The sequence below is a fragment of the Scyliorhinus torazame genome, chromosome 5 (genome assembly GCF_047496885.1).
Source record: "Scyliorhinus torazame isolate Kashiwa2021f chromosome 5, sScyTor2.1, whole genome shotgun sequence".
NCBI classification, from domain to species: Eukaryota; Metazoa; Chordata; class Chondrichthyes; order Carcharhiniformes; family Scyliorhinidae; genus Scyliorhinus; species Scyliorhinus torazame.
Window position 1 is genome coordinate 244,230,802 of NC_092711.1, and position 26,224 is coordinate 244,257,025.

General features: G+C 47.6%; 1 protein-coding gene across 1 annotated transcript in view; it reads right to left on the minus strand.

The window, feature by feature from the left end:
- Positions 1–236: 236 nt before the first annotated feature.
- phka1a (phosphorylase kinase, alpha 1a (muscle)) overlaps positions 237–26,224 on the minus strand; it is a 252,415-nt gene continuing 226,427 nt past the window's right edge. Inside the window, exons 29-33 of the mRNA XM_072505235.1 lie at positions 25,945–25,989; positions 17,456–17,629; positions 17,287–17,340; positions 2,586–2,786; positions 237–1,694 (exon numbers count right to left, since the gene is read on the minus strand). Coding sequence (XP_072361336.1) covers positions 1,521–1,694; positions 2,586–2,786; positions 17,287–17,340; positions 17,456–17,629; positions 25,945–25,989 — 648 coding nt within the window. The 3' untranslated portion in view covers positions 237–1,520. The remainder of the gene's footprint in view (positions 1,695–2,585; positions 2,787–17,286; positions 17,341–17,455; positions 17,630–25,944; positions 25,990–26,224) is intronic.

Below are 26,224 nucleotides of genomic sequence, written 5' to 3' on the forward strand. Positions count from 1 at the left end.
CACGCATCTATGGACTATGGAGGAGACACACTGGAGGCAGATAACCATGTAAAAGGCTCATCTAGATCAGAAAAAGATACGGAGAGTGTGTACAACATTTTCAGAGAATTCCTATTGTGACTTTCAGTGATGAGGCACTGGCAGCTAAAAATTTCGAAAGGCAAATAATTGTACAAAGTACCCACAGATCAGAGAAAATATTAAAATATTGGCATAACAAACACATTTCTAAACAATTTCATATTGAATTCATAGTTTTAATAAATGTTTTTATGAAACAAAGTCAGATTTTTGGTGAAGCTGGGAGGTGTATTAAGTGTTGAACCAAGTGAAGGGTAACTGATTTCTTCTTAGTTGTATCTGATACAGTTTTGAAGGCAATAATAGTGATCTGAATATGACATCTTCATAAGCATCATTTAAAACAGATGGCACACACTCAGTTTCCCAGCTATTTTACACCCCTTCCCCACAATGTTCATTTAAGCCTTAAAGTGCCAGCCTCTACTCTTTGTTGCATTACACAAACAACTTTCCTATAATTGTGCAGCAGAATGATTGCAGTTCATTAGGCTTGACTACCCTTGTATTAAAACATAGTGTATTAAACAGCTCAACTAAAAGCAAATTGTTAAGCAGATTGCCTAAATAACAAGCATATCACCAAAATAGATAAATATTTCTCTGGTTTATGATTTTAAAAAATACTCTTAACTTCTAAAACTAAGTTTCTTATAGATTATTACTCAAGATAAGGCAGCAACATTACCCTGATCATTACTGTCAAAGTGTAAATTTCTTTTTAAAAATATACGAAAGGAAATATAAACCAAACACCTGATCGCTACAATTTTGCTTGGGGGTGAGGAGAAAAATGTGTTTTTTGTTATCGAATCCGGAGATTAGCTTCGTCAAACCTATAAGAATTGCATAATATTAATGTGTGCTAGATGTCATGCAACATAGGAGATATTAGGACGATGGAAGAGTTGCTTGCATGCACCATTGAACCTATTATTTTAATTTTATAAGTTAAAATTGTTTGCATACAAAATACAGTTTTCTCAAAAGGTACCACAATATGTTCAGTACTGTTTTCTTTTTTAAAAAGGAGTTTATACAAGGTTATATATTTCAACCACGAACTGTAATAGATGGCTTTCTTTCCCAAGAATCTACAATAAATAGCATGCTTTTAGCCATGTGTAAAGTTTTGCATGGTTTAATTATATAATTTTGCTGATATATTAAAAAAAGTTATATAAAACATTCCAGATATTCTCCAATTCCTACTGAATACAGGGGCATATAGAAATGTACACTAGGTCATGCTTCCCTTTCTGTGAAGATTTAATCGATTTAAGGATTTAATTTAGTAATTTGTAACTATAAATGATTCAACATGGACTTCACAGTTTTTGGATTACTAGTGCATGGTAACATCCAAGTTCAATGCTGCACATGGCAACTCGGTGTCCAGTGTCTTGATTTAGATTACATCAATAAACTTGATGAGCAGTTTACTGCATAGCGCACCCAGTGCCTGGTAAGAATTCATCCACATATATGACTACAGCCTTCAAAAGATAGGTCATGGAGCCAAAGCGACCGCTTGGGGCACTGTCGTATAACAACTTGCAAATCCCAGTGGCAATATCCTTCTCCAGCATGATATCATCAGCACCCAGGGCTGTCTATTGGAAAAAAAAAAAGTGGAAAATCCAATTAGTGCCACATCTTTATAAAAGATAATACCAACAAAGTTAAGGCTCAGGGCCGTCTTGGAGATGGAAGGAATATAAAAATCCATGGATGATCTAGAGTCTTCACCTCTCTCAGTTAAAATGTCAGGCAGGAATCTTCCCAAGAGAGGAATAGCTGCCCTACAGCCATTTAATGACCAGTTGTGATTTCTGCATGTCAGGAACAGCAAGTCTCACCTCAAAGAGCTGTCAGCCCATCAGATATGATGGCCAATCCTGGTATTACTCTGGGGCCTTCAACTGGGACCATCGCTGGATCCCTGGAAAGGAGCAAGTGTGGGTGGGATGGGTGATGGGAGGAGTGCCAGTAAGATGGAGGATCTGTGGGAATTGGTGGGACTTGGCTCTTTGAGGAGCCCAGGGAACCTGCTAAGGAGGGACCCTCCTCCCCCCTAGCCACTAAGAATCTAGCCACTTGGCATGAGTCTCTCCCGCTACCATTTAAATCTCAACAGTGGTGGAATGGGGCCCTGAAGTGTGAATTGATTGTTCATTTAAGGGCCTTAAATGGATCCACTGACAGGCATGTCACCCAATATCACCAGCTACCTGGTGGGGAGCTTTGAATTTGGCCCCAGGGGTTCTCCAAATTATTGCACTGTTGGACATATTTCTGAATCTGCTGCAATATCTGGAGATGAATGGGGAAGAGAAAAACCACAAGAGAGAGAGAACAGGCAACACACGGAGGTTCCAATAATTAAATACAAACTGGCTTTTTTAGATTACCTACTCCTTGCTTCAAACTTTCCGGCCAGGGAAGAAGATATAGGACCAAGAGAGGAAATAATGATACTCTAGTTTATGAAAAGAAAATTTTACCTGATCCTCGATAAATAAGTTATTTGCCATGTGTGCAATGCGATCGACTCGAATTATTTCACCAATAATTTGTACATCTGCATCGGCCAGCATGGTGAGGACGAGGATTGTTTCTACAAGAAGCTGCCGATATTCTGGGTGTGGCACACTGTTCAGGAAAGTCTCTACCTGAACTGCAAATTTTATTTCACCAGGAGTCATCTATTTAGAAAGAAAAAAAAAATTGCAGGTCAAGTAAATCAAGTCATTAATCTCAGTAACTATCTCCAAGAAATGGCAGTTTTTTTGATAAGTAACGGAGTGTAATGTGGTTGATGTGGTGTGGATTTCCAAAAGGCGTTTAATAACATGCCACATAGTAGGCTTATCAGCTAAGATGAAGATGGAATAAAAAGAACAGTAGCAGCGTGGATATGCATTTGGCTGGGTGACAGGAAACAGTAGTAGTGAACAGCAGTAGTCATTGTTTTTTGGGGAAGTTGCGTTCCCTGGCAGTCTGTACCAGGACCACTGCTTTTCTTGATATATAGTCATAACTTAGATTTGGGTGTACAGGCACAATTTCACATTTGCTGGTGACCCAAAATCTGGATGAATTGTGAACTGCAGGGAGAATAATGAAACTTAGACAGACTGATCCATAGAATCTCTACAGCGCAGAATGAGACCATTCAGTCTATTGAGTCTGTACCAACCCGCTGAAAGAGCACCCGACATAGTGCGGTGCAGTGGGCCTATTCCCGTAACTCCACCCAACCTGCACATCTTTGGACTGAGAGGGGAAACCGGAGAGCCAGGAGGAAACCCATGCAGACACAAGGAGAATGCGCAAACTCCACACAGTCATCCAAGGCCAGAATTGAATCCGGGTCTCTGGTGCTATGAGACAGCAGTGCTAACCATAGTGCCACCATGCCAGCCAGTGATGGAATGGGCAGATATGTGTCAGATGAAATTTAGTGCAGAGAAGTGTAAAGAGATACATTTTAGTTTTGTAGAACGTAGAAAGAAACTAATAGGTAGAATTTTAATTGCTGCAGTAACAGAGATTTGGGGGTATATGTGCACAAATCGTAAATGTAGCAGGGCAGGTTCAGAAAATGGTTAAAAAGGCATTCAGGATCCTGAGCTTTAGAAATAAAGACAGAGGACAAAAGTAAGTAAGGATAGGGTGCTCTTTCCAAGGGACAGTGCAGACTCGATGGGCCGAATGACCTCCTTCTGCACTGTTAATTCTATGAATCAGGGCAGCACGGTGGCGCAGTGGGTTAGCCCTGCTGCCTCACGCCCCGAGGTCCCAGTTCGATCCCGGCTCTGGGTCACTCTCCGTGTGTAGCTTGCACATTCTCCCCGTGTTACACAAAGATGTGCAGTGTAGGTGGATTGGCCACGCTAAATTACCCCTTAATTGGAAAAAAATAATTGGGTACTCTAAATTTATATTTTTAAAAAGAATTATATGAATCAATGAACTTCTGAGTGAATGTCAGCTAAGAACAGTATTACAACTCAATTGTGATGTACCTTTGCTCAGCTTAACAAAGCCACCCACCCTACCACATGCCCACAGGTACAACCACATGTCTACCCCGCCCAACCATCCAACCACATCCACACACTACCTATGCAGGTGTAAACTCCTGAATAGCCCAGTCTAAATTCAAAAATAAAACTGAAGGTATTGGAGGATGGGAGAAGATTGTTAAAAGAAAAGGGATAAATGGAACAAAATGAACTTTTAGTGGTCCAATCAATAATTCTGCTCATAGTTATCTAGATTGACAGCAAAAATGTATTTTAATGGCTTTCACTTTAAATTGACTCTTATCTGCACAAACAATTTGGAAAGGAGAAGACTGAATGTCTACCTCGACTGAATCTAATTTAGTTTGATAGGCACATGATGCAGTAACACACAGCTGGCACAAGTACCAGATTTGGACACTGATGGCAGAGTTCTGGGTATCCTCAGGTTTACAGCGAGTAGAAAATGGGAAACCAACCAGTAGTGTATTGGAACAGTCAAGTCTAGAGATAAGGAGGCATGAATGAGGGTTACAGCAGCAGATGAGCTGAGATAGGTGAAGTCGGGTGATGTTATGGAGGTGGAAATGGGCATTCTTAACGGTAGCGGAAATATATGGGAATATAAGGGCGCGGGGGAAAGGGAGGATGCTCAGGACAGCAACAGGAAGGGCACACCTGGGGGACCACAAGCATGCCTCTGGTATGTTTGAATACCAGGGAGCCACACATAAATAGTAAAATAGGAGGTTAGCTTCCCGACCACATCTTTGGACTGTGGGAGGAAGCCGGAGCATCTGGAGGAAACCCACACAGACACGGGGAGAACGTGCAGACTCCACACAGACGGTCACCCAAGCCGGGAATCAAACCTGGTACCCGGAGCTGTGAAGCAACTGTGCTAACCACTGTGCTACCGTGCTACCCACGGTAGCGTGCAACAATGTTGCCACCAGCCAAATGTAAATAACCAATAAAAAACAATGTGTAAAAGGGGGGGGGGGGGGGGAAAGAGAAGAGGGTAGGCTATGTTTCAGGTTCTTACGTTTGTACAGGTATTTTACTCTGTCTTGTTGTTTTGCACAATTGTGTATGATATAAATTGAAAATCCGACTTCCGGGTGCGGCGATGACCAGCTAGGTCGCACGTTTCGGCACCTCCCGTTTGAACGGACTTTTGGGCTCTTATTGGGAGCCCCAACTGCAATTTTTGACGGCTAAACCCATTGTGCAGTGAAACAGAAAGGAATCTCCCCGGATGTACATGGAGAAAGGAGATAATAGTGGCCGGATTGCAGAGGATCCTCTGGAGCAGCGGCAAGGAAGGGAAACACAAAGCAAGATGGCGGCGGAGGGAGGCCGTTTGGTATGGGGCCCGGAACAGCAAGAGTTCCTTCGGAGATGTGTTGAGGAGCTAAAGAATGAGGTGCTGGCCCCGATGCTGCAGGCGATTGAGGGGCTAAAGGAGGCGCAGAAGACCCAAGAATTGGAGCTTTGTGGCGTGAAAGCAAAGGCTGCCGAAAATGAGGACGAAATACAGGGCCTGGTGGTGAAGACAGAGACACACGAGGCACTGCATAAGAGGTGTATGGAGAGGCTGGAAGCCTTGGAAAATAGCTCGAGGAGGAAGAACCTAAGAGTTTTGGATCTTCCCGAAGGTGCAGAGGGAGCGGACGTCAGGGCATATGTGAGCACGATGCTTCATACCTTAATGGGACCGGAGGCCCCGACGGGCCCCTTGGAAGTGGAGGGAGCATATAGAGTCCTTGCGAGAAGACCGAAGGCGGGAGAAATACCTCGAGCTATAGTGGTGAGGTTTCACCGCTATAAAGACAGGGAGATGGTCCTGAGATGGGCGAAAAAGACACGGAGCTGCAGGTGGGAGAACGCGGTGATCCGCGTGTACCAGGATTGGAGTGCGGAGGGAGAGTTTCAATCGGGCCAAGGCGGTGCTCCATAGAAAGAAAGTTAAATTTGGTATGCTGCAGCCGGCGAGACTGTGGGTTACACATCAAGGGAAACACCACTACTTCGAGATGGCAGAAGAGGCGTGGACATTCATTGAAGAGGAGAAGCTGGACTAGACTGGAGAGAGAAAGAACTTTTGTAATAAAGTAGTGGTGTGATTGCGTGGGACTGGGAATCGGAAGGGGGGGAAAATTTTCTCTTTCCCCTCGATGGGGGGGGGGGTATGGTGAACTGTGAGCGCCGGTGGGGAAGCAGAGGGGGAAGGAGAGAGGGAGCTGCGCCATTAAGGGCGGGGCCGAGTGGGAAGCTCGGGCTTTGCTCCCGCGCTATGGTAATTGTGGCAGGAAGGAGGGAGCCTTACACAATGGGAGGCTGAGGATTAACGGGGGAAGCCGAGGTCAGCCAGATTTTGCTGACTTCTGGAAGCAACATGGGGGGAGCAATCACGCTAGAGTGAGATCTAGCGGGGGGTGGGGGGAATAACTGGGTTGCTGCTGTTAAGGGGAAGGGGGAGCTGCTACGGGATGGGATGGTCGGGACGGGAGGACACCGTTGGGGGGACAAGTGGGTGCGTGGGAACCGGGTGAGGAGCTGGTCTAAAAAAGGGGATGGCTAGTCGATGGGGGAGGGGGGGGGGGGGGGGTAAAAGAGCCCCCCAACCCGGTTGATCACGTGGAACGTGAGAGGGCTGAATGGGCCGATTAAGAGGGCAAGGGTACTTGCGCACCTAAAGAAATTAAAGGCAGATGTGGTCATGCTGCAGGAGATGCATCTGAAACTGGCGGATCAGGTCAGATTACGAAAAGGATGGGTGGGACAGGTATTTCACTCGGGCTTGGATGCGAAAAATAGAGGGGTGGCAATATTAGTGGGAAACGGGTATTGTTTGAGGCGTGGACCATAGTGGCGGACAGTGGGGGTAGATACGTGATGGTGAGTGGCAGATTGCAAGGTGAGGTGGTGGTTCTGGTGAATGTATATGCCCCGAACTGGGATGATGCCAACTTCATGAAGCGTATGCTGGGGCGTATCCCGGACCTGGAGGCGGGAAAGTTGGTAATGGGGGGAGACGTCAACACGGTGCTGGATCCAGGGCTGGACCGGTCCAGGTCTAGGACCGGGAGGAGGCCGGCAGCGGCCAAGGTGCTTAAGGACTACATGGAGCAGATGGGAGGAGTGGATCCCTGGAGATTTACTAGGCCTAGGAGTAAAGAGTTCTCCTTCTTCTCCCATGTCCACAAGGTGTATTCTCGGATAGACTTTGTCCTGGGAAGGGCGCTGATCCCGAAGGTGGCCGGGACGGAGTACTCGGCTATAGCCATTTCGGACCATGCCCCACATTGGGTAGATCTGGAAGTAGGAGAGGAAAAGGAACAGCACCCACTGTGGAGATTAGATATGGGATTGTTGGCGGACGAGGGTGTGTGTGTAAGGGTAAGGAGATGTATCGAAAGGTATCTGGAGATTAATGACGATGGAGAGGTTCAGGTGGGAGTGGTCTGGGAAGCACTGAAGGCGGTGGTCAGAGGGGAACTGATTTCCATAAGGGCCCATAAGGGGAAACAAGAGAGCAAAGAGAGGGAGAGATTGTTGAGAGAAATTTTGAGGGTGGATAGGCAGTATGCGGTGGCCCCGGATGAAGGACTATACAGGGAAAGACGAAGGTTGCACACGGAATTTGATTTGTTGACCACGGGCAAGGCGGAGGCACAATGGAGGAAGGCACAGGGAGTGCAGTATGAGTACGGAGAGAAGGTGAGCCGGTTACTGGCCCAACAACTGAGGAAGAGGGGGGCGGCGAGGGAGATTGGAGGGGTTAGGGACGAGGAGGGTGAGATGGAACGGGGAGCGGAGAGGGTGAACGGGGTGTTTAAGGCATTTTATGAGAGGCTGTATAAGGCTCAGCCCCCAGAAGGGAAGGAGGGAATGATGCACTTCCTAGACCAGTTGGAACTCCCGAAGGCTGAGGAGCAGGAGAGGACAGGACTGGGAGCACAGATTGAGGTGGAGGAGGTGGTAAAAGTGATTGGGAGCATGCAGGTAGGGAAGGCCCCAGGACCGTATGGGTTCCCGGTGGAATTTTATAGGAAATAAGTGGACCTGGTGGCCCCGCTTCTGACGAGAATCTTTAATGAGGCCAAGGAAAGGGGGACGTTGCCCCCGACGATGTCGGAGGCGATGATATCGCTGCTCTTGAAAAGGGACAAAGACCCGCTGCAGTGCGGGTCTTACAGGCCTATCTCCCTCCTGAATGTAGATGCCAAGCTTCTGGCCAAGGTGATGGCGACGAGGATGGAGGATTGTGTCCCGGGGTGGTTCACGAGGATCAAACGGGGTTTGTTAAGGGGAGACAATTGAACACTAACATACGGAGGCTGTTGGGTGTGATGATGATGCCCCCGTCGGAGTGGGAGGCGGAGATAGTGGTGGCGATGGATGCAGAGAAAGCATTTGATAGAGTGGAGTGGGATTACCTGTGGGAAGTGTTGAGATTTGGATTTGGAGAGGGGCTTTATGGATGGGTTCAGCTTCTATACAGGGCCCCGGTGGCAAGTGTGATTACAAATAGGCAGAGATCTGACCACTTCCGTCTATACAGAGGGACAAGACAGGGATGTCCTCTGTCCTCGTTACTGTTTGCGTTGGCAATTGAGCCACAGGCCATAGCGCTGAGGGGCTCTAGGAAGTGGAGGGGAGTACTTAGGGGAGGAGAAGAGCACCGGGTGTCACTATACGCGGATGATTTGCTGGTGTATGTCGTGGACCCAGTGGAGGGGATGCCCGAGATAATGCAGACACTCAGGGAGTTCGGGGAATTTTCAGGATATAAATTGAATATGGGGAAGAGTGAGCTGTTTGTGATGCACCCTGGGGAACAGGGCAGGGGAATAGATGATTTGCCGTTGAGGAGAGTAACAAGGGACTTTCGGTACCTCGGGATCCAGATGGCCACTGGGGAACCTTGCATAAGGTTAATTTAGTAAGATTGGTGGAGCAGATGGAAGAGGACTTTAGGAGATGGGACATGGTGTCCCTGTCACTGGCGGGTAGGGTGCAGGTGGTTAAAATGGTGGTCCTTCCGCGGTTTCTTTTTGTGTTCCAGTGCCTCCCTGTGATGATTACAAAGGCCTTTTTCAAGAAAGTGGATAAGAGCATTATGAGTTTTGTGTGGGCTGGGAAGACCCCAAGAGTGAAGAGGGGGTTCCTGCAGCGTAGTAGGGATAGGGGGGGGACTGGCACTGCCGAGTTTAAGTGACTATTATTGGGCCGCCAACATATCAATGGTATGCAAGTGGATGGGGGAAGGGGAGGGAGCGGCGTGGAAAAGACTAGAGATGGCGTCCTGTAGGGGAACCAGCCTAAAAGCATTAGCGACGGCGCCTTTACCGTTCTCCCCGAAGAAATACACCACAAGTCCAGTGGTGGTGGCAACGCTGAAAATTTGGGGGCAGTGGAGACGGCATAAGGGAGTGACAGGTGCCTCGGTGAGGTCCCCGATAAGGAACAACCACAGGTTCGTCCCGGGGAAGATAGATGAGGGATTTAAAGCTTGGCAGAGAGCAGGGATTGTGAAATTGAAGGATGTGTTCCTAGGCGGGACGTTTGCGAGTCTGGGAGCACTGACAGAAAAATATGGGTTGCCACCGGGGAATGCATTTCGATATATGCAACTGAGGGCTTTTGCGAGGCAACAGGTGAGGGAATTTCCGCGGCTCCCGGCGCAAGAGATAAAGGACAGAGTGATTTTGGGGGCATGGGTGGGGGATGGTAGGGTGTCAGATATATACAGAGAAATGAGGCACGAGGGGGAGACGATGGTGGAGGAGCTGAAGGGAAAATGGGAAGAGGAGCTAGGGGAAGAGATTGAGGAGTGGCTGTGGGCAGATGCCTTAAGTAGGGTAAACTCTTCGTCCTCATGCGCCAGGCTCAGCCTGATACAATTCAATGTTCTACATAGGGCGCACATGACTGGAGCAAGGTTAAGTAGATTTTTTGGAGTGGAGGATAGGTGCGGGAGATGCGCGGGAAGCCCAGCGAACCACACCCACATGTTTTGGTCATGCCCGGTACTGCATGGGTTCTGGGTGGGGGTGGCGAATGTGCTTTCAAGGGTGGTGGGGGTCAGGGTCGAGCCAGGCTGGGGGTTGGCGATATTTGGGGTTGCGGACGAGCCGGGAGTGCAGGAGGCGAGAGAGGCCTTTGCGTCCCTAGTAGCCCGGCGAAGGATATTACTCATGTGGAAAGAAGCTAAACCCCCAGGCGTGGAGGCCTGGATAAATGACATGGCGGGGTTTATAAAACTGGAGCGGATAAAATATGCACTGAGAGGTTCGGCTCAAGGGTTCACCAGGCGGTGGCAACCATTCCTCGACTATCTCGCAGAACGATAAGGGAAATGGGAAAGGTAGCAGCAGCAACCCGGGGGGGGGGGGGGGGGGGGGGGGAGGAGGGGGGGGGCCCACCTGGGCCCTCAGGGGTTTTGTACAGGTGTTTGTATGAGTTATTTATATTGGTCTTTGTGACTTTATTATTTTGGATATTGGCTAGTTTTTATTTTTGTTGCTGGCAGTTGCCGTCTAGTTAATATATTATTTATTCTTAAAAAAAAAAACGGTCATCATCATTATTTATATTGTTTTAAAGTTGCAAAAGGGGAAACTTTTGTACTGTCTTTGTTTGACCGAAAAATTTGAATAAAATATATATTTTTTTAAAAATTGAAAATCCGAATTAAAATATATATATATATATATTTTGTTTTTAAATTAATCTCAGGCTCAAACATGACATCAAGTTTGCAAACATTTATCTCAGATTTTGCCTCAGACTGTTACCCAAGGCTGAAAGATAGACACAGTAGCTAGAGAATTGAGTTTGAAGTGAGGGCCAAGGATTCAGTCTTCTCAATATTTAATTGGGGAAATTTATGCTCATCCTGTACTGCATTTAAAATAATCAGTCTGATTACTTAGCAACAGTGAAGGAGGTGATGGGTGTCATTAGTATATATGTGAAAACGTAACGCTTTGCTTTTGGATGTTGATGCTAAGGGGTAGCACGAAGAGCAGAAATAGATGGGGGCCAAGGATACATCCATTCTTGGTAGATACCAGAGGTAATAATGTAGGAACAGGAAGAGAAGCCATTGTGTGTTATACTCTAGCTACCATTAGATAGTTAAGAATGGAACCAGATGAGGGTAGTCCCCATCCAGCTGACTGACAGTGGAGAAACAGTGGTGGTGTCAAAGGCTGTAACAGATCACGAAAGGCCAGGGGGAATAGTTTACTTTTGTCACAGCCACATTGAAGATGTCAAGTGAAAGTTATCTTTACAAGTGAGATAAGAGTGCCAGCACTGGGAATGATAATTTGTCCTGCAGAATACGGTCTCTACCTTTGATACGGGAAATCCCAAATCAATAGTGGGAATTGTAAAGTGCTTAAATTGAGTCTTAATATTATCCCCCTTGCATGGTTAAAAAAAAGAGAGATTTGTTATATTAGATTGAAGTACAAATTAGAATAAAAAATTAAACAGAATGAATGGGAAGGTGAATAGTACAAATGAGGGGCTGAATGGACTTGTTCTTGCTGTAACATCTTATAATTCCATTATTGATGTTTCAAGTGATAGATGAAATGTTTCTCTGAATGATACAAATTAGAAGGCTCCAGTTGCAATCCCACTTTGCTATTAGCTTTCAGGTACTGTAATTATGAACATTAGCAACTCGTTTTGGTTTGATTAGGCCAGGGAGGGGGAAATCAGTTCCTGTTTCAAATTTCTGTCCAGTGCTCCTGGAAGTGCATGTATGGTAGTCAGTATTAGAGGTATTATGGTACTCTGTAATGCCGGAAGACCATTGGTGTAGAAGGTACTCTGTTCTCATTGGTTAAGCCTGTCTGCTGGCTGCGCCCAGCAAGGCGGGGTATAAGAGCCCGTGTCGCCCCAGCAGCTGCCTTCTGTACCTGCGCTGCTGGGGGAAACATCTAGTGTAATAAAGCCTTCAATTGTCTTCAATCTTGCTTCTGGAGTTATTGATCGAGCATCAATTTATTACACTAGATTTTAAAGAATGGAGCTCCGAATCAAGCCGGAGTGTCTGCAACTCAGCCCCCACTCGGCAAACCCAGCGGCAACCTTCAAGCACTGGCTGGCGTGCTTCAATGGATGTCTCGGGACGGCCGAAAACACACACACGGAAGACCAGAAACTACAAATTCTGCACTCGAGGGTGAGCCCAGAGATCTACACCCTCATCCAGGATGCGGACGACTTTGAGGCCGCAATGGATCTGCTGAAAGGACATTATATTCGCCCTGTAAACCAGGTCTACACCCGGCATCTACTAGCGACGAGGCGACAAATCCCTGGGAAATCGCTGGAGGAGTTCTACCGTGCGCTCCTGGTGTTGGGGAGAAACTGCAGCTGCCCGCAAGTTTCGGCGAGCGACCACACAGAACTTTTGATCCGGGACGCTTTTGTTGCAGGTATGCTGTCCTCCCAAATCTGCCAGCGATTGCTGGAGAAAGAGACACTAGGCCTCAAGGAGGCACGGGCCCTCGCCAGCTAACTGGATATGGCTTCCCGAAATGCACGCGCTTACGTCCCCGACCGCGCGGCAGCCCCCTGGGCAGCGTGGAACCCCACTGCGGCCAACCCTGATGCATCTTCCATCCCCCCACAAGCTTGTGCTGAGAGACGGCCTAGCAACCCCGGGGGCCCCGCTGCTATTTTTGCGGGCAGGCCAAGCACCCCCAACAGTGCTGTCCGGCCCGCTCATCCTTCTGCAAAGGATGCGGCAAAAAAGGGCCACTTCGTGGCGGTATGCCAGGCCCGGGCGGTCGCTGCGGTCTCAGGAAGCGAACACGGACCGCCACCACAACCCTCTCCACGGACGCCATCTTTCTCCTCCAGGGCCACGTGTGGCCTCCGGGCGCCGCCATCTTGTACACCCCCAGCCATGTGCGACCAGTGGGTGCTGCCATCTTGGCTGGACTCTCAGGACCCCAATTCGGACACACCGCCCAAAGAGAACATCCAACTGCTGCCACGACTAGCCTCGGTGACCCTGGACCTGTCTCGGCCCCGAACATTCTCGACTGCAATGACGACGGTGCTCATCAATGGGCATGAAACGTCCTGTCTGATCGACTCTGGGAGCACGGAGAGCTTCATACACCTCGACACGGTCAGGCGCTGTTCTCTCTCTGTTCACCCTGTCAAAAAATCTCCTTGGCCACCTGGTCTCATTCAGTAGACATCAAGGGGTTTTGTGTAGCAAACCTCACGGTCCAGGAAGGGAGTTTAAAAACTACCGGCTCTACGTCCTTCCCCACTTCTGCGCTGCCACACTCCTAGGGTTAGATTTTCAGTGCAACCTCAAAAGTCTAACTTTCAAATGTGGCGGACGAACGTCACGAACTAAATGGCCTCCTCAAGCCTCCAATGTGACACTCAGATAAGTACATGTTCACTTTAGTTCAGATATGTGTCAAATGTAAGGACACTATCCAAAATAATTTAGCACAATGGGTTAAATAGCGGGTTTGTAAAGCAGCCCAAGGCCAGCAGCGTGGGTTCAATTCCCTGCCAGCCTCCCTGAACAGGCGGCGGAATGTGGCGACTAGGGGCTTCTCACAGTAACTTCATTTGAAGCCTACTTGTGACAATAAGCGATTTTCATTTTAACACCAATTACTTTAAGTTGAATATTTTTAAATTACTGACAATTTAAACTTGATTATTAAGCTTTAGTCAACGCAAAGGAAAGCTGCGTTTCCCCACTGTAGTATTGCAAGTGACAGACACATGAATTCTCTCATTCACTGAATGAGAGCATCGCTAGCTGGGCCAGTGTTTATTGCCCATCCCTAATTACCCTTGAACTGAGTGGCTTGCTAGCCCTTTCAGTGGGCATTGCTGTAGGTCTGGAGTCACATGAAGGCCAGCTCAGGTAAGGATAGCCGATTTGCTTCCCTAAAGGACATTAATGAACGAGATGGGTTTTATGATCATTGACAATGGTTTCACAATCAACATTAGACTTCCAATTCAGATTTTTATTGAATTTACCATCTATCGTGGTGGGATTCAAATCCGGGTCCCCCAGAGCATTACTCGTCCAGTGACAATACCACTAAGCCACCGCCTCCCTGCATTGTCAGTTATGGTGTCATTATAATTGCATTTCCTGACAACGCGCTACCCTTCTGACTATATTTGAAGATAACACATCATCCCTATTCTACATTATGCCAAGATTATGTTGGTCTATTTGGCTTGAGTCTGCAACTTGCAAAACTCAAAGCCAGAGTATAAAGTTGCCCATACTGTGAACAGGTTGGTGGCACTAAATTGTGATGAAGTTCAATGAAAGTATGATGAACAGCATTTTACCTTTTGATTTGGACGTCTACAGCCTCTTGGACTTAATAGTAAATTCAACAATTTTAGGTCATGATCACTGCTGCCATTTTTTCAGTCAGCGACTGTGGTAATGATCTGTTATTGCCATTTATCATAGAATCACAGAATTTACAGTGCAGAAGGAGGCCCATTGAGTCTGCACCTGCTCTTGGAAAGAGCACCCTACCCAAGCCCACACCTCCACCCTATCCCCATAACCCTAGCTCAACCCAACACCAAGGGCAATTTTGGACAAGGGCAATTTAGCATGGCCAATCCACCTAACCTGTACATCTTTGGACTGTGGAAGGAAACCGGAGCACCCGGAGGAAACCCACGCACACATGGGGAGAACGTGCAAACTCCACACAGACAGTGACCAAAGCCGGGAATCGGACCTGGGACCCTGGCGCTGTGAAGCAATTGTGCTAACCACTATGCTACCATGCTGCCCTTTACACCTCTTCTAGACCAAATTTTTTATTTCTTTACTTGTCCTATGACAATCTCCCTTTGCCTTGCATTATTGTCCCTCATCATTTCATCTCTATTTTCCACCCTATCACAGACCTTGGTTTTGTGGAATAAAACACTGTTACATCTCAAACCATTTCCAGTTTCGATGAAAATTCATCAGCCTGAACTGTTAATGTGTGAGCGGTTTAGGTATTCCGGATCCGAAGGGACTATCTTACTAACCTATATCAGGTTAAGCCATCAAAAGAGGGAAATCTGTTTCTCTGTTAAGACTTAGTTAGAATAGCTCTCACGGGGGGAGATTACTTTTCTGTGTCTCAAACAGTTAAACAGGATTTCAGTTACATTTTAATGGAAGAAGTTCAAATACGTCTCTCATGACTAAAACCCCTACCTCTGTCAGTCGTGGATCCTTGTCATTTAAGACTTCCTAAATAAGTGTTTAGGATCTAAAACCTATTGTGTGTAAGACTGCATGATTAATTTCAAATAGTATTTTTATTATAAGATACTCTCAATTGATCACATACAGAATTGCAGAGTTAAAAATATGAATTGATTAAGTCCTTTGTTATCTGTTAAAAATATAAATCAGTTAACAGTCCTTTGCTAACAAACTAACTTCTCTAAGAGAAGGATACATCTAAACATGGAAAATCCTAAAGTACCTCATATCAATTTCTAATACATTTCTAAGAACTTTAATAGAAACATACTTACAAAAACCATAATGGTCTTTGTTTTGACTAAGCAGGTGGAGAAAATTAATCTTGACTGCACTCTAGCAGGAGAGCGCGAGTGCCGATTCTGCTTAACTGCTCATCTTTTATACATAAATTTTCCCTATTTAGTGAAAGACTTTTCCTGGGTCTTATCTCCCCTACTGGCCCATTTCCTATAGCCAAATGGCCAGGTTTGTGGTTTATCAACAATAATGTGATTTAATGATCTTAGTGTCTGCTTGAATGTCAGGTGTTTAAGATATATGGTCGGACAGGGAGTTGTTTGAGACACATTTCTACTTCTGTCCATTTTCAATGTGTCAAGATTCTTAAATATATAGATGTCCAGGCAGCCACTATTCAAAATGGTGTTATCTTAAGTGTCAAAGTTCATGGGCGTCATTCTCCGACCCCCCCGCCGGGTCGGAGAATGGCCGTTGGCCGCCTTGAATCCCGCCCCCGCCGAAGTCTCCGGTACCAGAGATTGGGCGGGGGCGGGAATCGGGCCGCGCCGGTTGGCGGGACCCCCCGCTCAATTCTCTGGCCCGGATGGGCTGAAGTCCCGCCCAGAAATTGCCTGTCCCGCCGGCGTAAATCAAACCTGGTATTTACCGGCGGGACCAGGCGGCGTGGGCGGGCTCCGGGGTCCTGGGGGGGGGGGGGGGGGGCGCGGGGCGATCTGACCCCGGGGGGTGCCCCCACGGTGGCCTGGCCCGCGATCGAGGCCCACCGATCCACGGGCGGGCCTGTGCCGTGGGGGCACTCTTTCCCTTCGCCTCCGTCACGGCCTCCACCATGGCGGAGGCGGAAGTGACTCTCCCCACTGCGCATGCGCGGGAATCTTTCAGCGGCCGCTGACGCTCCCGCACATGCGCCGGGAAACTGTCAGCGGCCACTGACGCTCCCGCGCATGCGCCGCATTTCCGCGCCAGCTGGCGGGGCAACAAGCGCCATTTCCGCCAGCTGGCGGGGCGGAAATCTCTCCGGCGCGGAGCATTCCGCACCTTTGGGGTGGCGCGATGCCCGTCTGATTGGCGCCGATTTGGGCGCCAGTCGGCGGACATCGCGCCGTTGGGGGAGAATTTCGCCCACTATGTTTAAGAAAGAAGTTTGTTTAATTCAATCTAGTTGCTGTCTTCTAATATATCTCCCCGCACTCTAGCTTATACTTATAATTGCAGGAAGGTAATTTGAAGCATTTATGGGCTGTCAATTCAAGAATCTTCCTTAGCCTGCATTTGTCTGGGATGGCTTAATGATCCTAGGGGTCAGCTAAAGTGTTTGCAGCTGGTGGTGACTTTAGAAAAACCTTTCTGCTGAAGTGGATTTATTCTACTTTGAAAAACACTTGAGGTATTAATTTCTGCGGCGTATTCATGTCCTTATTCTGAACCGAATTCTGCAGACATTGTGATCTCCATCACAAACGTCATCTCTCTCTTCCCAGTTAACCTGCTGAGTATTTTTTTAATACTGAAATGGCAAGTTTAGTTAGTCTTGGATGGGTGAACCGAGTTACAAATATAATATATTAAGGAGGCACAAATTGATGAGGCAAACTAAACAGTAAAAGGCCAAAAAAGATAGATGTGGTTTACCTCTTCAGTTGTAGATGATCGGAGAATGCTACCTTCAAAAGCCAATCCTTGACACTGCAAAGGATAGATCAGATTCTTTAAAACAGATTTCCTCATTTCAAAAATTAGTTTTAAAAACAATGATTGAAAAGAAAACAGATTCTACAGAAGCACTGCTTAGCACACTGACCTTTTGTAAAATGTTCCAGACTCGCCGATAAAAACCAATAGGGACTCTGTTGAGTGCCCCATCAATGCGCCTGCGCCGCAACCATTGCCCATGACGTGCATCCACAAAATTACTACCTTCCAATGGAACATGGATCAAAGTCTCAGCTACATGAGGCAATTGGTGAATTGCTTGCTGTAATATAGAAGTGCATTTATTAATGAGCTTACAGAGAATATTCCAGTGTACCTTAAGGCACAGCAAAGCATAATAACTTAATAAAATTTCTTGGTTTCAGTTTCAATCATCACACATAAACTAGACTCCACTCAAGCGACCTCAAGCAGAAGACAAATGTAACTAAATCATGGGGGGGGGGCATGATTCTCCGCCTGCATTGTGCCTAGTGCACATCCGGCTATTCCAGAATAGTGGGAAAGCCCCTACACATGGTTTGCGCCGGGGGCACCGAACGGAGTACAATGATCCTGGCTCGTGAATCCTGACGCAAATTGGTTCATGCCCTCACTGGACGTGAACCAGATGAGCATATTTAAATTAGCATTCAAATATGCTCAGACCGTTCGAAGCCGGATGCTCCGGTTCCCAGGGTTTTCTCCCCCCGCCACACAGCGACACAGGTGAGGTCGGCGTGTATCACTACTGATCTTCATCACCGAAGACCAGATGCGGCGATGATGACACTCAGATTACTGGAGCTCCCAGATGGTCGGGGACATGGCAGGGCACTGTGCCGATACCCTGTTGTCATTGCTGGGATTCCAAGGGGCAGAGCCTGAAAGGGGCCATGTCCATGAAAGGGGTGGTCATTTGGTGACCCCATAGTGGAGTGGGGGAGAGGGTGGTGGTGGGTTTCAAGGTACCGATGACTGGGGGAGGAGGGGGGGGGGGGTGGGGGGGGGCTGATGCTGGCTAAAAGGGGGTGGGCCTGAAGGTAGACCCTTTGGGAGGTCTCTAATGCCCCGATGCAAGCAATCCTTTGGGGACGGGCCTGCACTCTCACGTTGAAATTGGGACACACATTAAAAATGGTGCCCGATCTTGGTGAGGCTGGGCTTGCTGGCGATGTTGGTTCCAACACATCACTTTTCCGATGCGTTTCACCCCTGGCTGCAAAAGAATGACTAAGTGTGGGAGAATTGGGATGGGAATTCACACCTGTAATCCCACCCAAAATGATATTTAGTCATTTTTTGGAGAGTTCCACTCATGATGTCACTAACCACCTGTGGCAATTAAGTTTATTGATGGGGCCACTTCCGGGTGCGGCGATGACCAGCTGAGTCGCACGTTTCGGCAGCTCCCGGTGGAACGGACTTTTGGGCTCTTGATAGGAGCCCCAACGGCAATTTTAACGGCTAAAAACACCGTGCGGTAAACCAGAAGGGTGTTCCCCCTGGACACGGATGGAAAAAGGAGAGGAAAGTGGCCGGATTGCAGCGGATCCTTTGGAACAATGGCAAGGAAGGCAAGCAGAAACCAAGATGGCGTCGGAAGGTGGCAGTTTCATATGGGGCCCTGAACAACAAGAGTTCTTGAAACGCTGCGTGGAGGAGATAAAAAAGGAAATGAAGAAAGAGTTGTTGGCCCCGATATTACAGGCGATTGAAGGGCTGAAAGAGGAACAAAAGACCCAGGAGCAGGAGCTTCGGGTCGTGAAGGCGAAAGCAGCAGAGAATGAGAACGATATACAGGGCCTGGTGGTGAAGTCGGAGATACAGGAGGCACACCAGAAACGATCTGTGGAGAGGTTGGAGGCACTGGAAAACAACGCAAGGAGGAACAACTTGAGGATTCTTGGCCTTCCTGAAGGTGTGGAGGGGGCGGACGTCGGGGCATATGTGAGCACGATGCTGCACTCGTTAATGGGAGCGGAGGCCCCGACGGGTCCGTTGGAGGTGGAGGGAGCATACCGAGTTATGGTGCGAGGATCGAGAGCAGGAGAAACTCCCAGAGCCATAGTGGTGAGATTCCTCCGTTTTAAGGATAGAGAAATGGTCCTTAGATGGGCGAAGAAAACTCGGTGTAGTAAATAGGAGAACGCGGTGATCCGCGTTTATCAAGATTGGAGTGCGGAGGTGGCGAGAAGGAGGGCGAGCTTTAATCGGGCCAAAGCGGTACTTCACAAAAAGAAGATAAAATTTGGAATGCTGCAACCGGCAAGACTGTGGGTCACATATCAAGGGAGGCACCACTACTTTGAAACGGCGGATGAAGCGTGGACTTTTATTGTAGAAGAAAAATTGGAATGATTGGATTATGAAAATGAACGTTTGGACAAAGTGGTGGGGCGAATGGGGGGGGGGCGAAGAGGGGTTTTATGTTTTAATCCTGCGGTATGGTAACTTTTCTTTCTCCCACAGGTGGTGATGGGGGGAGGTGGGGAGGGAGAGGAGATGGGGCGTTGGCCATGGGAGGCGGGGCCGAGGGAGAGGCGCGGGCTTGGTTCCCGCGCTATGAGAATTATGGCGGGAATAGAGAAGCAGGAAGGAGGGGGCGTCGCACGGTGCGAGCCGTGATCACGGGGGGAAGCAGAGGTCAGCCAGAGTTTGCTGACTTCTGGGAGCAACATGGGGGGAGTAATTACGCTAGCGGGGGGTCTAGCAGGGGGGGGGGGAAGAGGGGGGAATTACTGGGTTGCTGCTGCTGGGGAAAGGGGGGAGTGGGTACGGGAAAGGATGGGCGGGGGGGCACCGTCTGGGAGAGATACAGCTGCGTGGGAACTGGGTGAGAAGCTGGAAAAAGATGATGGCTAACCGGCAAGGGGGGGGGGGGGGGGGGGGCGGTGGGAAGCCCCCCAACTCGGCTGATCACGTGGAACGTGAGGGGGCTTAACGGGCCGATAAAGAGGGCACGAGTACTCGCACACCTTAAGAAACTTAAAGCAGATGTGGTTATGCTACAGGAAACGCACCTGAAACTGATAGACCAGGTTAGGTTGCGCAAAGGATGGGTGGGGCAGGTGTTCCATTCGGGGCTGGATGCGAAAAACAGGGGGGTGGCTATATTAGTGGGGAAGCGGGTAATGTTCGAGGCGAAGACTATAGTGGCGGATAACGGGGGCAGATACGTGATGGTGAGTGGCAAATTACAGGGAGAGATGGTGGTTTTGGTAAACGTGTATGCCCCGAACTGGGACGATGCCAACTTTATGAGGCGAATGCTAGGACGCATCCCAGACCTAGAGACCGGAAAGCTGATAATGGGGGGGGACTTTAACACGGTGTTGGAACCAAGGCTGGATAGGTCGAAGTCCAGGACTGGTAGGAGGCCGGCAGCAGCCAAGGTGCTTAAGGATTTTATGGAGCAGATGGGAGGGGTGGACCCGTGGAGATTCAGTCGACCTAGGAGTAAGGAGTTCTCGTTTTTCTCCTATGTCCATAAAGTCTATTCACGCATAGACTTTTTTGTGTTGGGTAGGGCATTGATCCCGAGGGTGAGGGGAACGGAATATACGGCTATAGCCATTTCGGATCATGCCCCACACTGGGTAGACTTGGAGATAGGGGAGGAAACAAGAGGGCGCCCACCCTGGAGAATGGACATGGGACTAATGGCGGATGAGGGGGTGTGCCTAAGGGTGAGGGGATGCATTGAAAAGTACTTGGAACTCAATGACAATGGGGAGGTTCAGGTGGGAGTGGTCTGGGAGGCGTTGAAGGCGGTGGTTAGGGGGGAGCTGATATCAATAAGGACACATAAAGGGAAGCAGGAGAGTAAGGAACGGGAGCGGTTGCTGCAAGAACTTTTGAGGGTGGATAGACAATATGCGGAAGCACCGGAGGAGGGACTGTACAGGGAAAGGCAAAGGCTGCATGTGGAATTTGACTTGCTGACTACAGGCACTGCAGAGGCACAATGGAGGAAGGCGCAGGGTGTACAGTATGAATATGGAGAGAAGGCGAGCAGATTGCTGGCACACCAATTGAGGAAAAGGGGAGCAGCGAGGGAAATAGGGGGGGTGAGGGACGAGGAAGGAGAGACGGAGCGGGGAGCGGAGAGAGTGAACGAAGTGTTCAAGACATTTTATAAAAAATTGTATGAAGCTCAACCCCCGGATGGGAGGGAGAGAATGATGGATTTTTTGGATCGGCTGGAAATTCCCAAGGTGGAAGAGCAGGAAAGGGTGGGACTGGGAGCACAGATCACGGTAGAAGAAGTGGTGAAAGGAATTAGGAACATGCAGACGGGAAAGGCCCCGGGACCGGACGGATTCCCAGTTGAATTTTACAGAAAATATTTGGACTTGCTCGCCCCGCTACTGACGAGGACCTTTAACGAGGCAAAGGAAAGGGGACAACTGCCCCCGACTATGTCAGAAGCAACGATATCGCTTCTCTTAAAGAAGGAAAAGGATCCGCTACAATGCGGGTCCTACAGACCAATTTCCCTCCTCAATGTGGATGCCAAGGTCCTGGCCAAGGTAATGGCAATGAGAATAGAGGAATGTGTCCCGGGGGTGGTTCATGAGGACCAAACTGGGTTTGTGAAGGGGAGACAGCTGAACACGAATATACGGAGGCTGTTAGGGGTAATGATGATGGCCCCACCAGAGGGTGAAACGGAGATAGTAGTGGCGATGGATGCCGAGAAAGCATTTGATAGAGTGGAATGGGATTATCTGTGGGAAGTGTTGAGGAGATTTGGGTTTGGAGAGGGGTATGTTAGATGGGTGCAGCTGTTGTATAGGGCCCCAGTGGCGAGTGTGGTCACGAATGGACGGGGATCGGCATATTTTCGGCTCCATAGAGGGACAAGGCAGGGATGTCCTCTGTCCCCATTACTGTTTGCACTGGCGATTGAGCCCCTGGCGATAGCGCTGAGAGGTTCCAAGAGATGGAGGGGAATACTTAGGGGAGGAGAAGAACACCGGGTATCTTTATATGCGGATGATCTGCTACTATATGTGGCGGATCCAGCGGAGGGGATGCCAGAAATAATGCGGATACTTGGGGAGTTTGGGGATTTTTCAGGGTATAAATTGAACATGGGGAAGAGTGAGCTGTTTGTGGTGCATCCAGGGGAGCAGAGTAGAGAAATAGAAGACCTACCGTTGAGGAAGGTAACAAGAGACTTTCGTTACCTGGGGATCCAGATAGCTAAGAATTGGGGCACATTGCACAGGCTAAATTTGACGCGGTTGGTGGAACAGATGGAGGAAGATTTCAAGAGATGGGATATGGTAGCATTGTCAATGGCAGGGAGGGTGCAGGCGGTTAAGATGGTGGTCCTCCCGAGATTCCTCTTTGTGTTTCAGTGCCTCCCGGTGGTGATCACGAAGGCTTTTTTCAAAAGGATAGAAAAGAGTATCATGGGTTTTGTTTGGGCCGGGAAGACTCCGAGAGTGAGGAAGGGATTCTTACAGCGTAGTAGGGATAGGGGGGGGCTGGCACTACCGAGCCTAAGTGAGTATTATTGGGCCGCTAATATTTCAATGGTGAGTAAGTGGATGGGAGAGGAGGAAGGAGCGGCGTGGAAGAGATTAGAGAGGGCGTCCTGTAGGGGGACCAGCCTGCAGGCTATGGTGACAGCCCCATTGCCGTTCTCACCAAGGAACTATACAACGAGTCCGGTAGTGGTAGCTACACTGAAGATTTGGGGACAGTGGTGACGACATAGGGGAAAGACCGGAGCATTGGGGGGGTCCCCGATAAGAAACAACCATAGGTTTGCCCCGGGGGGAATGGATGGGGGATATGGAATGTGGCAAAGAGCAGGTATAACGCAATTGAAAGATCTATTTGTGGATGGGAAGTTCGCGAGTCTGGGAGCGCTGACTGAGAAATATGGGTTGCCCCAAGGGAATGCATTCAGGTACATGCAATTGAGGGCTTTTGCGAGGCAACAGGTGAGGGAATTCCCGCAGCTCCCGACACAAGAGGTGCAGGACAGAGTCATCTCGAAGAAATGGGTGGGGGACGGTAAGGTGTCGGATATATATAGGGAAATGAGGGATGAAGGGGAGACTATGGTGGACGAACTAAAAGGGAAATGGGAAGAAGAGCTAGGGGAGGAGATCGAGGAGGGGCTGTGGGCAGATGCCCTAAACAGGGTAAACTCGTCGTCCTCGTGCGCCAGGCTAAGCCTGATTCAGTTTAAGGTATTACACAGGGCACATATGACTGGAACACGGCTCAGTAAATTTTTTGGGGTGGAGGATAGGTGTGCGAGGTGCTCGAGAAGCCCAGCGAATCATACCCATATGTTTTGGTCATGCCCGGCACTACAGGGGTTTTGGATGGGGGTGACAAAGGTGCTTTCGAAAGTAGTAGGAGTCCGGGTCGAACCAAGCTGGGGGTTGGCTATATTTGGGGTTGCACAAGAGCCGGGAGTGCAGAAGGCGAGAGAGGCCGATGTTTTGGCCTTTGCGTCCCTAGTAGCCCGGCGCAGGATATTGCTAATGTGGAAAGAAGCCAAGCCCCCGGGGGTGGAGACCTGGATAAATGATATGGCGGGGTTCATAAAGTTAGAGCGGATTAAGTTCGTCCTAAGGGGGTCGGCTCAAGGGTTTACCAGGCGGTGGCAACCGTTCGTCGAATATCTTGCGGAAAGATAGATGGGGGGAAAAAGAAGGCAGCAGCAGCAGCCCAGGACTGGGGGGGGGGGGGGGGGGGGTGGCCTGAGACAAGGCAGTTGCCAATTAGGGCTAGTTTTTTATTTTTGTTATTTAATATTTATTTATTTGTTGTTGTTTTCTTTTGTTCTTGTTTAAATAAAAAAGGTCATTATTATCTGTATTGTTATAATGTTGTGTAAAGGATGCACAATGTACTGTGTTGGTTGACCAAAGATTTTCAATAAAATATTATTTAAAAAAAAATAGTTTATTGATGGGAATGGCGGGTTTTATTATACATTGCAAACCCTGTACTTAATCCATTAATAAGTAATATTAATATTTAATGCACTTATAAAAATGAAACAGTTGCCAAAATGCTTCCCATCTACTCCATGAGAAAATGCTTGGTCTTGTGTTGCCAAACCTCCAAGTTTGGCAATATGCCAAAACTGTCCATGGAATACAACACATCTGTTAGATTGTACCTCGAAAGCGAGTCTTATTTATAATGATATTCATTGTGCACTTCAGCTACTTATGCTGCAAGATTCAATTTTCCTGAATCAGTCTGTTTTTTCTGTCCTCTCATTACTCCTTCTCCTACCCTGGAAAAAGGGCTACGTCCCTCATAATAGCCAGTGTAGATAAAAAAGAACCATCGTAAAAATAACTTATTTCAAAACTCCTTACCGTACAACATCTCTGCAAGTCTCAATGAGTGGTTAAACGGAAATGAGGTTGTAAAAAAATCTTGTTATATGTAGAGTAACGAAGACTCAAAAATTTACATAATTACATCTGTGTCATTCAGGCATCTCCCCACATGACAGGGCCATATCAAACTGCTACCAATTTTAGAGTAGGATTTTAAAAGCAATGTATATTCTTAATGATTCTCAATAGCACCATGCCACGTATAAATAATGGAAGTTGGTTCTTCCAAAGACTAAGCAATATGCAATTTGCTCGCTTGGATGGTGGAAATGCCTTCATCTCAGTCAATCAGTGAGAAGAGGATTAGAATGCGAACATGCATTTTGATAGGCAGTTAGCCTGTTGAAACACGACAGACACAAAAAAGGGAGACAATGTACTGCAAGAAGCTCAAAAAAGCAGAGGGAGCTGCAGTAAAGTCCTGCTGTTAGACAGATTGCAGGATAGTTAATCAGGCAAAGCAAGCCATTGAAATGGCTGGCATAATCTATTTATTTTTCATCTGAAGTTAAATTGCACTATTTGAACCAAGTGGTTCTGACCATGACCATTGTGCTGTGCATTCATCACACAGTGGAAATAAGCTACTGTATCTAGATCTAGAGAATATAAAATGGCCTATTATTTCTCATAATAATGGTGATAAAACAGAAAACCAATAGTCAGTGCAGAAATAAGTATTCATGAGGTCCAGGATACAGATAGCCTGGGCCTCAAATAGATCAGTTTTTTCAGTGGTTGAGGGCAAACAAGCCTGATTGAATTAAGATGAGGTCTAACTCTTGTACCTACGAAAGGCATATGTTTTGTTGGCACAACTGGAATCTCCCCCAGTATATCATGATGCCCACTTATTCCAATAGAATTAAAGGCGGCAGATTCATACGATCTGAAGAGAAACCAGAGTGTACTCATTCCAGTAGAATTAAGATCTACTGTATAGAAACCATATAATTCACTTTGCATAGGAACTCTTACAGGCAGCAGCCCATGTTTATTTAATTGGCTGAATGGATTTCAATCCCAGATCCTACTGTGGCATCTAGTTCATTCCTTTTCTTTGGATTGAGGAAAGTCATGGACACATCAAAGGCTACAATTGTTTAGTTAATACACAATGATTCTGACATAAATTAGGAAGATGCAATTGAATATCAAATCAATTACCAAAAATATGAATACATTTATGCAATTGTGCTAACATTATAGTCATCACCTTGTGTGTTTCATCCATCTCATGCTGTGCCCTGATGGATCCCGTCTACAAGGATGGAAAATAATATGTTAGACAAAAGAACATACCATAGCACATAACATAATTTTGTTGTTATCTGGCCTGTTAAAACAAGTTGAACGTTAGTGATTTCAAATATTGATGGTATGAAGCTTAAGTGAAGAAAGTGGTCAGTTCATTTTTGAGATATCATGCAAAAAGCAATATTAATAATCATGGTTAAAAGTGCCATTAGAACAGAAATCCCTACAAATCTGCTACT